The sequence below is a fragment of the Vicia villosa genome, linkage group LG4, assembly GCF_029867415.1.
Source record: "Vicia villosa cultivar HV-30 ecotype Madison, WI linkage group LG4, Vvil1.0, whole genome shotgun sequence".
NCBI classification, from domain to species: Eukaryota; Viridiplantae; Streptophyta; class Magnoliopsida; order Fabales; family Fabaceae; genus Vicia; species Vicia villosa.
The window spans coordinates 132305885-132318840 of record NC_081183.1 but is presented as its reverse complement, the minus strand read 5'-3'; the positions used below and the strand labels follow the sequence as shown (position 1 = coordinate 132318840).

At 32.4% G+C, this 12956-nt stretch overlaps 1 protein-coding gene across 1 annotated transcript; it reads right to left on the bottom strand.

Annotated features, from left to right (window-relative positions):
* Positions 1 to 7644: 7644 nt before the first annotated feature.
* Positions 7645 to 10783, bottom strand: LOC131595234 (probable polygalacturonase). Its single transcript, XM_058867532.1, has 6 exons — positions 10579 to 10783; positions 9737 to 10042; positions 9468 to 9588; positions 9181 to 9355; positions 9028 to 9098; positions 7645 to 8743 (listed from the first exon to the last, which is right to left on the bottom strand). The coding sequence occupies exons 1-6, from the start codon at positions 10582 to 10584 to the stop codon at positions 8067 to 8069; spliced, it is 1356 nt and encodes a 451-aa protein (XP_058723515.1). The 5' UTR covers positions 10585 to 10783; the 3' UTR covers positions 7645 to 8066.
* Between the last annotated feature and the right edge of the window lie 2173 nt (positions 10784 to 12956).

Below are 12956 nucleotides of genomic sequence, written 5' to 3'. Positions count from 1 at the left end.
GAGTATGATATGGGATCTCACAGGAGCATATTGGTCATTGAGAAGGTTGGCGAGGATGAAAAGGTTAGGGACGAAAAAGTATGAATCATAGAGAGAAGAAACAAGAAAAGGGGAGAAAAAAATCAGAGTAATCTTTACTGATACCATGTTAACGTTTTGCATACGGAAGCATAAAGAAGATAAAGTGAAAACTGAAAAATAGTATTATTTCACATTAATTCAATATTGATTACAAATGATGGTGGCTATTAATAGAAAGTAAAATAGCCGTTGGCAACAGTAATGGAGATAAAAGTGGAAAGGAGTTACAAAAGGAAATGAGCTTAGAGTTATGGCTTATTGGGCCTATGTATTTTAACAATTTCACTATTCTATGAATCAACAACACCTTTAATGTAAACAATTCGGCCAAGGGAGGCCAAGATATTTATTTTGGAAAACCAAGCTTAAAAACACAAAAATATAATAAAATAAAAAAACCACAAATATTTCATGCCCGGATAATTGGTCCTTTGTTTGCAATTTATTCTTGAGGCACCTCAACTCACATAATTGAACTTTTGAAGGAACCTTTGCTTACCACAATACCTTAGTGGCCTTCTTCATGTCTAGACTCAACAATGCACCTTCTTCTTGTCGCATCAAAATCCTAAAACTCTCTTTGACAAAATATTTACCTTTTGCATTTTTGCACCATATGAATTTATCTTCATTCTCAGCACGTGGCTCAACTTTATTTATGACTGTTTTTCAATTCATCAATTTGATTTTACACCGCTATTAGATCCTTTACAAGGCCAAACTGTAGGTTCCAGCTCTAGTTGTTGTCTAAATAAAACCTCATATCATTTACAATCCTGTTGCGGCGTGAAAAACAATAGAGCGTAACAAACACTCGAAATACAAAAAAGTTGCCACCAAAGTATATTTTATTAGGAAAAACAGCGATAACACATTAAAATAACAAAAATATAATCGTCGCAACCAAGTTCAAATTTGGGAGTCGATTATGAGAGAGGAAGATATTAGCACCCCCTGCATTCGTTGTACTTATGAGAGGGGAAGATATAAATGCGTAGGGGACTAAAAATAGATGTTTGATTAGGGTGCTTAACCAGATTTCAAGTCTTGCTCCTATGTATCCTCAGGTGCTATGAGGAATTCAAAGCTATGTAGTTATTAGTAGAAAAATTGTGTGTTGGTTGATTTTTTAGAGTGATTCTTAGGTCACATTGAGGGGTTAAACATTGCTTGTTGCTCGCGCTTGGAGGCGAAGCATTTGTTTGTGTGTCGCGTCGAAAGGATAAAACATCAATCGTTTGTGAAAAGGTTTTTCGGACGCACTAGGGCGAAAAAAGATTAGTTGATTGATTTGATTGTTTTTAGGTGGAAGACAAGTATTTGAATGGAAAAATATACGACTTGTATCCAAATATTCAGGGAAGAAAGATGCATACACTAAATTAATCCTTTTTCATTTGATTTTATTGTAAAAATATGTGTGGCGAATTAAGTCACGATTCCCTAACAGAAGACAAGTATCCAAAAGGTAAGCTATACGACTTGTATTCAAATACTCGGGAAAAAAAGAGACATACGCCCAATTAGTCTTTTTTTAATTTGTGAAAGAATGAATTAAATTTGGTTATTTATCTTATTTTGGATGGAAGGTGAGTATTTGAGAGGCGAGTTATACGGCTCGTATCCAAATACTCGAAAAAGAAATAGGCATATGCCCAATTAATCAAGTTGAAAAGAGTTTGTTTTTTTATTTAACATTTTTTTATTTGATTTTATAAAACTTTTGATGTTGATTTGAAAAGGTTTTGATTTTGAAAAATACTTTGATGTTGATGAAGTATTTTTGGTTTTGGAAAGGTTTTATTTATTTTTATTTTACTTTTGATTAATTAAGAAATTGATAAAGATAGAATAATGAAAATAACAAAAAAAACATAGGGAGGGTGCACTCAAAATAAAGGGGTTTGCAAGAAAAATAATTATTGGGCTTGAGGCCCAAAAGAAAAATAAAAAGAAAGAAAGAAAATGGGATTCAAACTCAAACAAAGAGGGTGGCACCTCAAAGAAGATGATCTCTATAGTTTATAAATTATTCATCATTTTTTATAAGAAATTAATGCGTTGTGTATTCATTTAATATTAAATGTTCTATTTTATTAATAACATTTAACATTTGATTATAATATAAATATTTTTAATATAATAAATTTTTTAATTACAACTTAATAATTAATTGTCAATTCTATAATAAAAACTTTTAAAAAAAGTTTAAAATTAGAAATGTCAGTTTTATTTCTCCAAATAAAAGTGTTATCTAAATTAAATTTAACTTTTAGAGTTACAACTAAAAAATATTTCATATATATTTTATCCAAAAATTATTCATAATTTTAAATAAATAAAAAAAGACAATACATTTCACCATTACAATTTGAAATATATCATAAATTTACTTCAATATTTTAGTTTTCAATTTTAAATTTAAGTTATTCTTTATTAATACATCTCACTTTAATTATATTATAACTATATTATAAATAAATATCTTTTAAAATAAAATTAAAATAAAATAATAAAAAAAACTCAAGATATTAGTGAATTCGGATATGTATTTTTGAAAATCCAAAAATAAAATATTGAGATACTTTAAATATACATATCCAAAAACAATTGAAATTTAAAATTAAGGACATTTTGAGATTTTTAGAATTGTTTTTCACGTATAAAAAAAGTGTACTAAGAAATTCTCATTTGGTTAAGCAAAAAGGGTGAAGCCCAAAGCGCTGGGGGCCCAAGAGTGCTAAGTCAACTGAAGGAGAAGTTGATTCTATTAAAAAACGATGGATCAACTTACTATTAGGGGTCAAATAAAATCAAGGGGCTTAGATGGAGGGAGCATGGTGGTAGGGTGGTGGAGCCTGCGATTTTTCGGCAGAGGTCCAACAGCTTATTTGTTTCGTTTTACTATTTTTCTTTCTTCGTCAACTTTAATTCTATTTTTTAATCTTAGTAATATTTGATTTGTTGGATATTAGTGTGTTGATGTTGTTGTTTGGTGAACGAAGGTTTTATGGTTTATGTATGGAGGTTAAAGGAGGTTGTGTTGGAAGTGTTGTTAATGGTGTGAGGAGGTTTGAAGAGGAGGAGGTATGAAGGTTGAATGGTGATGAAGAGGGAAGAGGTGGAGGTTCAGGTTGGTTATGAAGGGTGAGGTTGATGAAGATGGAAGTTGTTTGTAGAGGTTTACGAGGGTTTTCTCATGTGATTCTCCTCTCCCTTAATGATGAATTTTTTATTCACTTTATAGCATAGAATTGGTTAGCATTAGTGTGAGTGTGTGAGAGATTTGTGAGTGTGGAATATGTGGTGATGAGAGGTGAAGAGGAGTGAAAAAGTTTGATATTTTGTGATTTCATGTGAGAATGTTATGAAAATTTGCATGGTATGTGTTATGTTGATGCATGAGAATGTGAATGAAATGAGATTTTGACTTTTGTGCAATTTTGGCTTTTGTTCATTTCTATTCTTTTTAGCCTTTTGGATGATGTATGCATAATAGAATATATGATGAATGAATGCATCAAGTGATAGCATTAATGTGAGATATTTTGCAAGTTTGTTTTTAAAAATTGTACGTTTAATTTACTTATTAAAACGGAAATGGATGAGATGAAGTACATTTTTTGGTTTTTGTTTTATATGAAAATGTGGACTCTTGTGCAAAGTCTTAACTTGGTGAAAAAAAAAAGTCAAAAAATATTAAAAGTGATAATCATGAAAATAAATGATAAAGCGTGAATTCGTTCCCTGTTAACTCAATCTGTGCATTAACTCAATTCACGCGTTACATGAATACGTTAAGAATTTTTTTTGTGGACTAGAATGCGCCTGATGAAAATATGGTACAAAATGATAAATGTGCAACAATGGAAAGAATTGGACTACATGCAAATATGGTCAAATTAAATGAAAATGTCGGGACAAAATTAAGGTATAAGAGTTGTCCCTATTTAAATACTTTTAACCAAAGGAGATAAAGGACGTTAGTCTTCATATAATCATGGTGGAAGATAGTTAAATACAAAGGACCTAAATTTTGTCCCTTGAAGATATGAGATGCTAGAAGTTTATGGAAGATTGCTTTTATTGGGGATATGAAAGGTCAATACCAACCCGAGGGTCGATATTTACTTTCAATAATGAGATTGGATAATCATGTTCATCAGCTTCTGGCTGAAGGTAGATCGACAGTGCATCTTGATGATCGTATTCAGCAGCTCCTAGATAAAGGTAGATCGACAAAACATTTGGAAGATCGGCAAAACATCTAAAGGTGAAATACAACAATATTAAGCTAAAGAATGTTAAAGATTTGAAGGTTACTGGAGAACATATCACCGTAGGCTAACAAAGGGACCGAACGAGTTTGATGCAACAATATTTAGATATGTCGACGACATAATCAAGATGTTGAAACGTCAAGAATCATCTTGTAGTGTCTAGGTTTTGTTATTTACTATTATTTTGTTAAGTTATACAATTGGTTGTGCTAAGTTATGCTAATTGTCATGTGTTAAGTTTTGTTATTTGTCAAATGTTAAGTTATGTTTCCCGCAATAATAAAAGCGGCAAAATAGTATATAATAAATTGTATAGTGCAAATGGATGAGTAATAATACACGTAATATACAAAAAAAATATATAAAAATGATAATAATGTCTACATAGGTCCCTCATAGGCTATGTGTGTTGTCTGCGATGCCAAAGTATAAACCTCACCCTCTGGGTTTACCAAACCATGAGGTTATTCATAATAACTACTATCATATGCAGACGCTGCGGGTCAACCACACCAGGTGGAGGTTGTGGCACGTCATCAGAAAGTCCTCTAGCATCGAAAGATCCGACATCATTTACATGCTCATTTAGTGGGATGATGTTAAGGTGTGATACAATGAGGTACCATTCTAAATAATCATTCATACAATGCGCATGGAACTGAACCTCCACTTCTGAATCTTCAATGGCACAGGCAGAGCTAATAAAGTGACCTATAAACCATTTATCGACGCCCTTAGATGACACATGAGGGACTGATCGTTAGATGTCCTGGACTTACCCAAACTGACGCAGATACCACTTAGGTAAGTGTCTAGCCACTAAGGTATCCCATCGCAGATAACCAGAAAAAAGAGAATGACCATCAAACTCCTGATGCATTATATGGTCTGAGTAGGGTGTCTAGATGACATTGTCTATAATCAGCGCATCAATCATCTTCTTGTACCCCAAAAGACTGCATGTGTGTGCATGTTTGGCCTTCCATCTCTTGGCTTGTGTGGAGCCAGCAGTGGTAGGAGTAAGCCGCCTATCACAAATGAACGGGAAATGGTCGTATATCCAACATTTCGCAAGAAGTATGAAAATCAACAAATGTCATAAATTATAACTAAGGTCTCACGGTGCCATCTTTCTGCAAATGCCATGAGCATTCCATTGTGGATCACGGTGTACCCGATATCACAAAGGTCCTTAAGACCAGAGGCGGCAAGGACATCCCGGAACCACGCCTCTTGGGGCTGCTGCAGAGATAATATCTTCCAAATGTGGTTATAGAACTTCTAGGTCGGCCTCTCTTAAAAAATTCCAATGAAACCAATGTTAATAACAATCAATGTTACGAATAATAAATTTTCAATGAAAAAATAAAGAATTAATTCAACAATGTTACCTTTGCGCAGTAGGCTGTGGCGTAGCCTCAACTGTGGCCTCTGCTGGAACAGATGCGTCGGCTCCATCAGGCACTATTTGGCTTCGTGCATGTCGCGAGTTTAACATTAAATGGTTCCGAAGATACATAAAAGGAAGGTTTTCGTAGATGCACCTACGGAACAAACTAAGGTTGAGCAAAAGAAATGTGCGTGCGGAGATACCCCTCCGGAAACAGGGGGTATTTTTGGAAACGCACATGGTGCCTAAGAACCCAAAGGGGTGGGATAAGAGATTCTCAAAATTGAACTACCGAAATGATTATTTTAGAAAAAATATCAAAATCGATCCATTAAAAAGAAAAAGATCAAAATTTACCCGTTAAAGTAAAAAAAAAAGGGAATTCTTATTTCACCTCATGGTCCTAAAAAAAACCCTCTGCAATTCCGTTCTTGCCTCTATAAAAATCGAAAATATATTTCTGGTCCGCACCTAATCTGTCATAAATAGGCCAGATGTGGTATAGGCCCTCAAAATATAAAAAACCATACCGGAGATATATCCACGGTTCAGAACCAGAAATATAACCCCGACTAGTAGAGCGGGAATTTCTGCCACCTTGCCAATTTATATATTACCAGAAGTATACTTTCGGTATTATGGAAACTATATATAGCTTAAAACAGTAACCAGCATGGTCATCTTTTGATCACTCTATTTCTTCATTTTTCCATTAAACCTCTCAAAAATCCTTCCATACTCAATCCATTTTTTCACTATAAATCTTCATTTTTGTGGTTCATCATATTAAAAGGAGCTCAAGGAAGTGGAATTTAAGGTAAAGTTTATTCTATTCAATCTTCATTCCATACATTGTGCTATTTATGAATTTAAAAACAGGTCATGCAAAAACCAGAGGTATATTTCCGATTTGCAATTGAACTAAATCGGAGGAACTTGTACCTTATGGCGATAATGGCAAAGTTGGGAAGATCGAGTACCACTCGCCATCTGTTGACATAGAGGGGAAGCTTGTGTTCATCAACCGTGAGCTGAAGAACAACGTTGATATACGGGCTATGTGGAATACTTATACCAGTTTTCAGGAGAAAGTTCTGATTGAGTTAGATGCGACTATTTCAAGATCGATCGATGATATTATCATGATGTTACAATATTCACGTGGACGTTGATTTGTAATGTTTGCTTTATGTAAATATTCTTAATATATTTCCTATGTTTATGTTATGACCCCTATTTTTAGTTTGTGATAATGGTGTTATTTATTGATGTTTTTTTCTGCTTTCTGTATAGCACAAAACCGTAGTTATATCTCCGGTTCAAATTGAAAATACATTTGTGATTCTAATGTATAGTTTATTAGTTTTTAGTTCGCACCAGAAATATACTTCCAGTTTTTAAGACATTTTAGAAATTTCACGTGGTGTGCTAAAAAATATTGGGGTGGAATAAGAAATTCCAAAAGAAAAAATCAAAATTGAAAATTGAGTGACATATTGATAATTTTCCAAAAATAAATGGGATTTAGAAGCCCAATTTCTCTTTCTTAAATGATAAATAAACAAAAGTCATCAAAAGTAGAAAACTGGAAATTAGACAATTTCTCCTCAAGAGAATACATCCAAATATATCTATCTACCACAATTATCATTTACTTATAATAATTTCATATAATGTGCTTTCCACATGATATATATTGATTATGCTAGATGGCAAAATTTCAAGCCACCTAAATTCAATATGTTGGTATCATGTCCCTTTTATTGACTGTCAAATTCCACATATAACAAAACAAAATGCATAATATTTGATGACTCATTGAAAAATAGTAATTTAAGATTATAGGTATAGTGGCATCACATCAAAGAATTGGATAACAATGGAACTAATATATTACTTAAAATTGAACTTTCTTTAATTGAAGTATCACCAAATCCACTACATGCTTTACAGTGAAATAAAATAACAATGAAACTAATGCAAAAATGTAAACTTTCACATTTTGAGTCCTTTCTGTAAAAGGCACTACCAAAATTTCCTTACACATGAATGAAGAAATAGAAATGATTATGAAGCTGTACAAATAATGACCTATTTGAGAATATGCAAGAATTCAAATCTAAGGAATGGAAGGAACAAAATGAACTGGTCTTATTTTGGAAAGAATGTAGACTATTCTCGGATCGAAAACGCGATTCACTTCTTCATCTTTTTGTTTTTTAGAAAAGTCGAACTCGGTACTCCAGAATTTACAACACTCACATACACTGCGCATCAACCACTTGCGCCAAATTCGGTGTTTTCAGAACGGTTTATTAAAGCGCTGCAGATTTGTTTTCACCAAGACTGATGAGATAGAAACAGGAGGAGGAGGACGAATTTGTAGGGTTATCGAGCTCTTGACAAGGCTTAGGGAGGACTGAGTCTGAAAATCCGGAGACATTTGAACATTCCCATGTAATGGAAGAAACAGAATTTGTGGACAAGGTTATATTTGAAAGGCAGATATCGGTGAAGGGAGACTCTTCAATGCCGCTGAAGTTTCCAGCAATGGTGATATTTGTTCCGATAATATCCTTCAAAGTAATGTGATTCAAAAGCGGAAATGCTTTTGGATCGAACTTGTCATCGGGATGAGATCCACAATTACCTTTGGCTGAAATTGCTGTATAAACATTTTCCATTTCGATGTTGGATATAGCGATTTCTTTTAAGTAACCACCTCTTCCTTTGGTTGTTCTGAACTCGATGCCACTATTTGAGTGGACAATGTGGACATGCTCTATTAGAACATTTGAAATTCCGCCAGACATTTCAGTACCGAATGAAATAGCAGAGCCGGAAAATGCATGGAGATGAACCCTTCTTATGTGTATTTTCTCAGCCGGTCTTCCATAGGTTATGCCGTACTGATCCCAACCACTTTTGAGAGATATTGCGTCATATCCAATGGATACGTTACAATCTTCTATACAAACATTATCCGAGGAATCTGAAAACATGAAGTGAACAAACATTAGATAAGTGACCCTCACCAAAGGTTGGTAAGCTATTGATATTTGGCTTGCACTAAACAAAACATCGACACAAACACAGACACCAGACACAATAGTAAAACGTTAACCCTGGTAATACCACACGTGTTTGTGTCATGTTAGTATGAACAAAGACACGCGTTAGACACTTGACAAGTCTTTGATCTGAAGTGTCGATGCTTCATGGCATTGCCATTTTCACAACGAGGATAGAAAATAGAGTCAATAGAATGCTACAAACCTGGTACTATACCGGCGGTATAGGGGGCTTCTGGTGGAGTGGAGATTGAAACATTTTGAATATGTACATTGCTGCATCACATTAAAACATAATGGTATCAATATCAATTCTATTGACAAAATAAGTATTAAGAAGAAGTAGAAAATTACATACCTGCAATAAACCGGGTGGATGCTATATGCCGGAGCATTCAAGAATGTAAGATTTGAAACTACGACAAAATCGGAGGATATAATTTCAACCAAATGAGGACGACTATGGTTAAGCGAATGAGAGTTATACCATTCCCACCAAACCATTCCCATGCCATCAATGGTTCCATTATTTCCTAGTGAAGTTACATGAAAATACGATAATTAAATCCAGAAACAGAACCATATGAAAAACTTGCTAGAAGAAAATAAAAACTTGGATTGAAGAAGAATAGAAGAAGAAAAAACCTGTTATAACCACATCCTCCAACTTGTAACCGTTTATTAAACTCTTGTATCTTCCTTCAGGAACATCTTTCCCTCGACCATACGAAGGTAAAGCTTCAACAACATCCCAATGAGATGGATTCTATACACAAGAGTTTCGTGTTGTCAATCACAGATCACAGAAAACAATGGTTTATTCAAATTCTACAACCCTGCGGCTATAGCCGTTATTCAACAACTTTCTGTACTAAATAGCACATTGCACACGATTAAGCAAGATGTGAAAGTACCTGAGATCCAATAATAACAGCACCTTTCTCCAAAAAGAGAGTGAGATGGCTGGTAAGATTGAAACTGCCGGTGAGCCATTTTCCCGGCGGCACATAGAGCTGAGCACCGCCCTTATCAGCGAACGACTTGACATAGAAAATTGCATTCTGTAATGCAAGTGTATTCAGTGTTTTACCATCACCAACAGCACCAAACTCCAAAATAGAGACCGTGTGTGGTCTAGGATCCAATTTCGGATTCAAACCGCACTGCTCAAAATCTCCATTAACGGCATTGCTCAATGCCAAAAGCAAGAGCAATGCCACCTGAAAAAAAAGTCACAAACCAATTAGATTAAGAACAAGATCGAGCATAAGCACGGACACTGACTCGGTTTAGTGAAGACAAATTGAGAAAACAAATTGATCGAATAACTCAATTCATACCAAAAACAATTAAATAAGGCAACAATAGTGCTCAAACGGAATTCAAACCAGAAATTAAACTAGAAAAGCAAGCAAATCAGATCAATTTCTCAGATCAAAATTGAACATAATTCAATGAAAGCCACACCATGAATAAAAACTACCATTCCCATATGCAAGCCAAGCAAAAGAAACAAAAACACCCCAAAACAACAAATCTCGTACAATGAATTCCAACCCAACCCATATGAACAAAACAAACAAACTTTGACTAAAACAAACAAAATCCAACCAAAGATCCAATCTTGAACACACCCTTTTACTTCTCACAATGAAAAACAAACCAAAACAACATAGTCCAAGATTTGGAACCAGTTTAAGGTTAAAAAAAAAACACTCAAAAGCCAAAAATGAAGCTCAGAGAGAAACGTACTTACAAGCATCTTCTAAGGTCAAAGCTGGCAAAAGGGTCAGAGAGACTAAAGAAGACAAGAAGTAGCGCTAGTGGCAACGAAAAAAATGAGTAACGAGAGAGAGAGAGAAAAGAAGGAAGAAGAAGAAGAGGAAAAGAAGCAGCTTTATGCAGTTTTTGTGAGGATTATTATAAGAAGAATAAGAAATAATCTACCCATATGAAAAAATGACAGCAAAGGAAGAAGATTAATGGTCCTTTCATATATGTACAAATATTTGGTAAGAAATTTTCTTTATTAATATAGGAAATTAAAATGTTTTAAAAAAGACAGCTTTTTCATTTCATATATATAGTTAATAATACTAGATATATATTTGATTTAAATGTTATTTTTATACCATTCATTTTTTAAATTATTTCTTACCACTTTTAAATTTATTTTATTTTTTACCTTTTTTTTTTCTAACATAAACATCATATTAAAAATGTATTAATGTTGTTATAATAAAGTTGATGATATTGAGATGTAATTTAGGTTATTTTTTAAATAAGTTATATATCTTCGCGCGCAACTCCAATCATATATCTTCGCGCGCAAATTCAAAAACGTGTTCTTCGAGTCTTCTAGAAATATATTAGACAGCAATTTTTTTTTTAAAAATGTAACACATTACGTGTTCACGGGGCACAACTGTAAAGGCTAATTCCTCGAATTTTATAGGACCATAATAGACAACAAACTCTATCTAAGAGATTTAACACTACTGCGTGTTGAGGTCTAAATTCGAACTCAAAATCTTTGGTTAATCTTGAAGAGACTCCACCATCTCATTCAATTGCTCTTAAGTGTATTCATTTAAGTTTAATTGATATGCACTGATGATGTAAAATAGTTTTATATTGTTGTTCAATAAAAATTTATCACTCAATCATGCTCATACCACTAACTTAAAAAATTATTTTACATTAATAATGTATTTTTAATTTTTTCTATTAATTTTATACGAAATTGACTAAACGAAATTTTGTAACTCAATTATTAAGAAATATTAGAAATTTTTAGAAAGATAAATATCAATTTTTTCTAATTTAATATTTAAGATGCTTAAAAAAATCAAAATACAAAGATTTAAAACGAAATTTCGTAACTCAATTATTAAAAATATTAGAAATTTTTAGAGAGATAAATATCAAATTTCTCTAATTTAATATTTAAGATATTTTAAAAAAAATCAAAATACAAAGATTTAAGATATGACATAGGATGAATGCGAATAATTAATAATATAAAAAAATTGTTAATATTTATAAATTTCTATAATTTTTAAAAACTTAGTATAAAAATGTGTTGCATCACAATCATATTATTAAAATAACAAAAACCGAAAAAATCTAATAGATGGTAAAACAAAAACTAAAACCGATTTTAGAAATTAAATTTCTTTTTTGAGCCACGAAATTAATGTATTATTTTTGTCAAAATAGGACCAATATAATCAATAAAAGAAATAGATAGAATACTCCATAAGGAAGAAGAAAAGGACACGAAAAGAATAAATTAATTAGCACTAATTGGTGATTGAAGCTGTTAATGAAAATGATTAGTAACGTCTTTCGCCGACAAAAATGTTTGAAACGGCTTCATAGGTTGTGGCTGGCTGCATAGTGTTCGGTGTTTTTTTACATGTCAGACAATTATTACATTATTACTAGTCTTATTTATGTGTGTTTTTTTTCTTCATATGTTTGTGTGAGTGACATGCTATAAAACACATCATCAAAAAAACAACGTTATTGTTCTTTTTACATTTGTAAGGTTCTCATTAGTGGTGAGAACATATGACTTATGACATGCCAAATTATAAAGCTTTAATCAAAGTCTTGCTGGCAATGCCAGCTGGCATAAACATGGCATATTAGAAGATTTCTCATTTTCTGCAAATCTTATCTCATTTGACGAATTAATGTTAGTTACATTATTTGTTAAAATTATAATTTGAATTCTAATTTGGTAAGAAGACTACGATTCGATTTCCCACAATTATGATTGAGAGAAAATTTGAATTATTTGATGTCATAGCTGATCTCAGAACGGAATTATACCGGTGGTGATAAATTAAAAACAAAAAATTTATTTACTAATTTTTAAAAAATATTCAAATTCAAATTTCAATTAATTCTTCTAATTCGAAGAAACGCAATCGAGTGGATAAATATTTTTCATTGGTGATGTAAAAAATGTATAGAATGCAACTCATATAAATTTATTATACTTTCCAATCTATCTAATTTTTAATATTAAGAGAATAACTTTTTAAATTTATTGAAAAATTAATATATTTGAATTATATATAGTTAAAATATATTAATCATCTAAAAATTAGTTTTTTCTTATATTAA

Coding starts and splice junctions, on each gene's coding strand:
- LOC131595234 (XM_058867532.1), bottom strand. Junction 9,589..9,736: donor CTGTTATTATTGGATCTCAG/GTACTTTCACAT, acceptor TCTTGTGTATAG/AATCCATCTCATTGGGATGT. Junction 9,356..9,467: donor GGAGGATGTGGTTATAACAG/GTTTTTTCTTCT, acceptor TAACTTCACTAG/GAAATAATGGAACCATTGAT.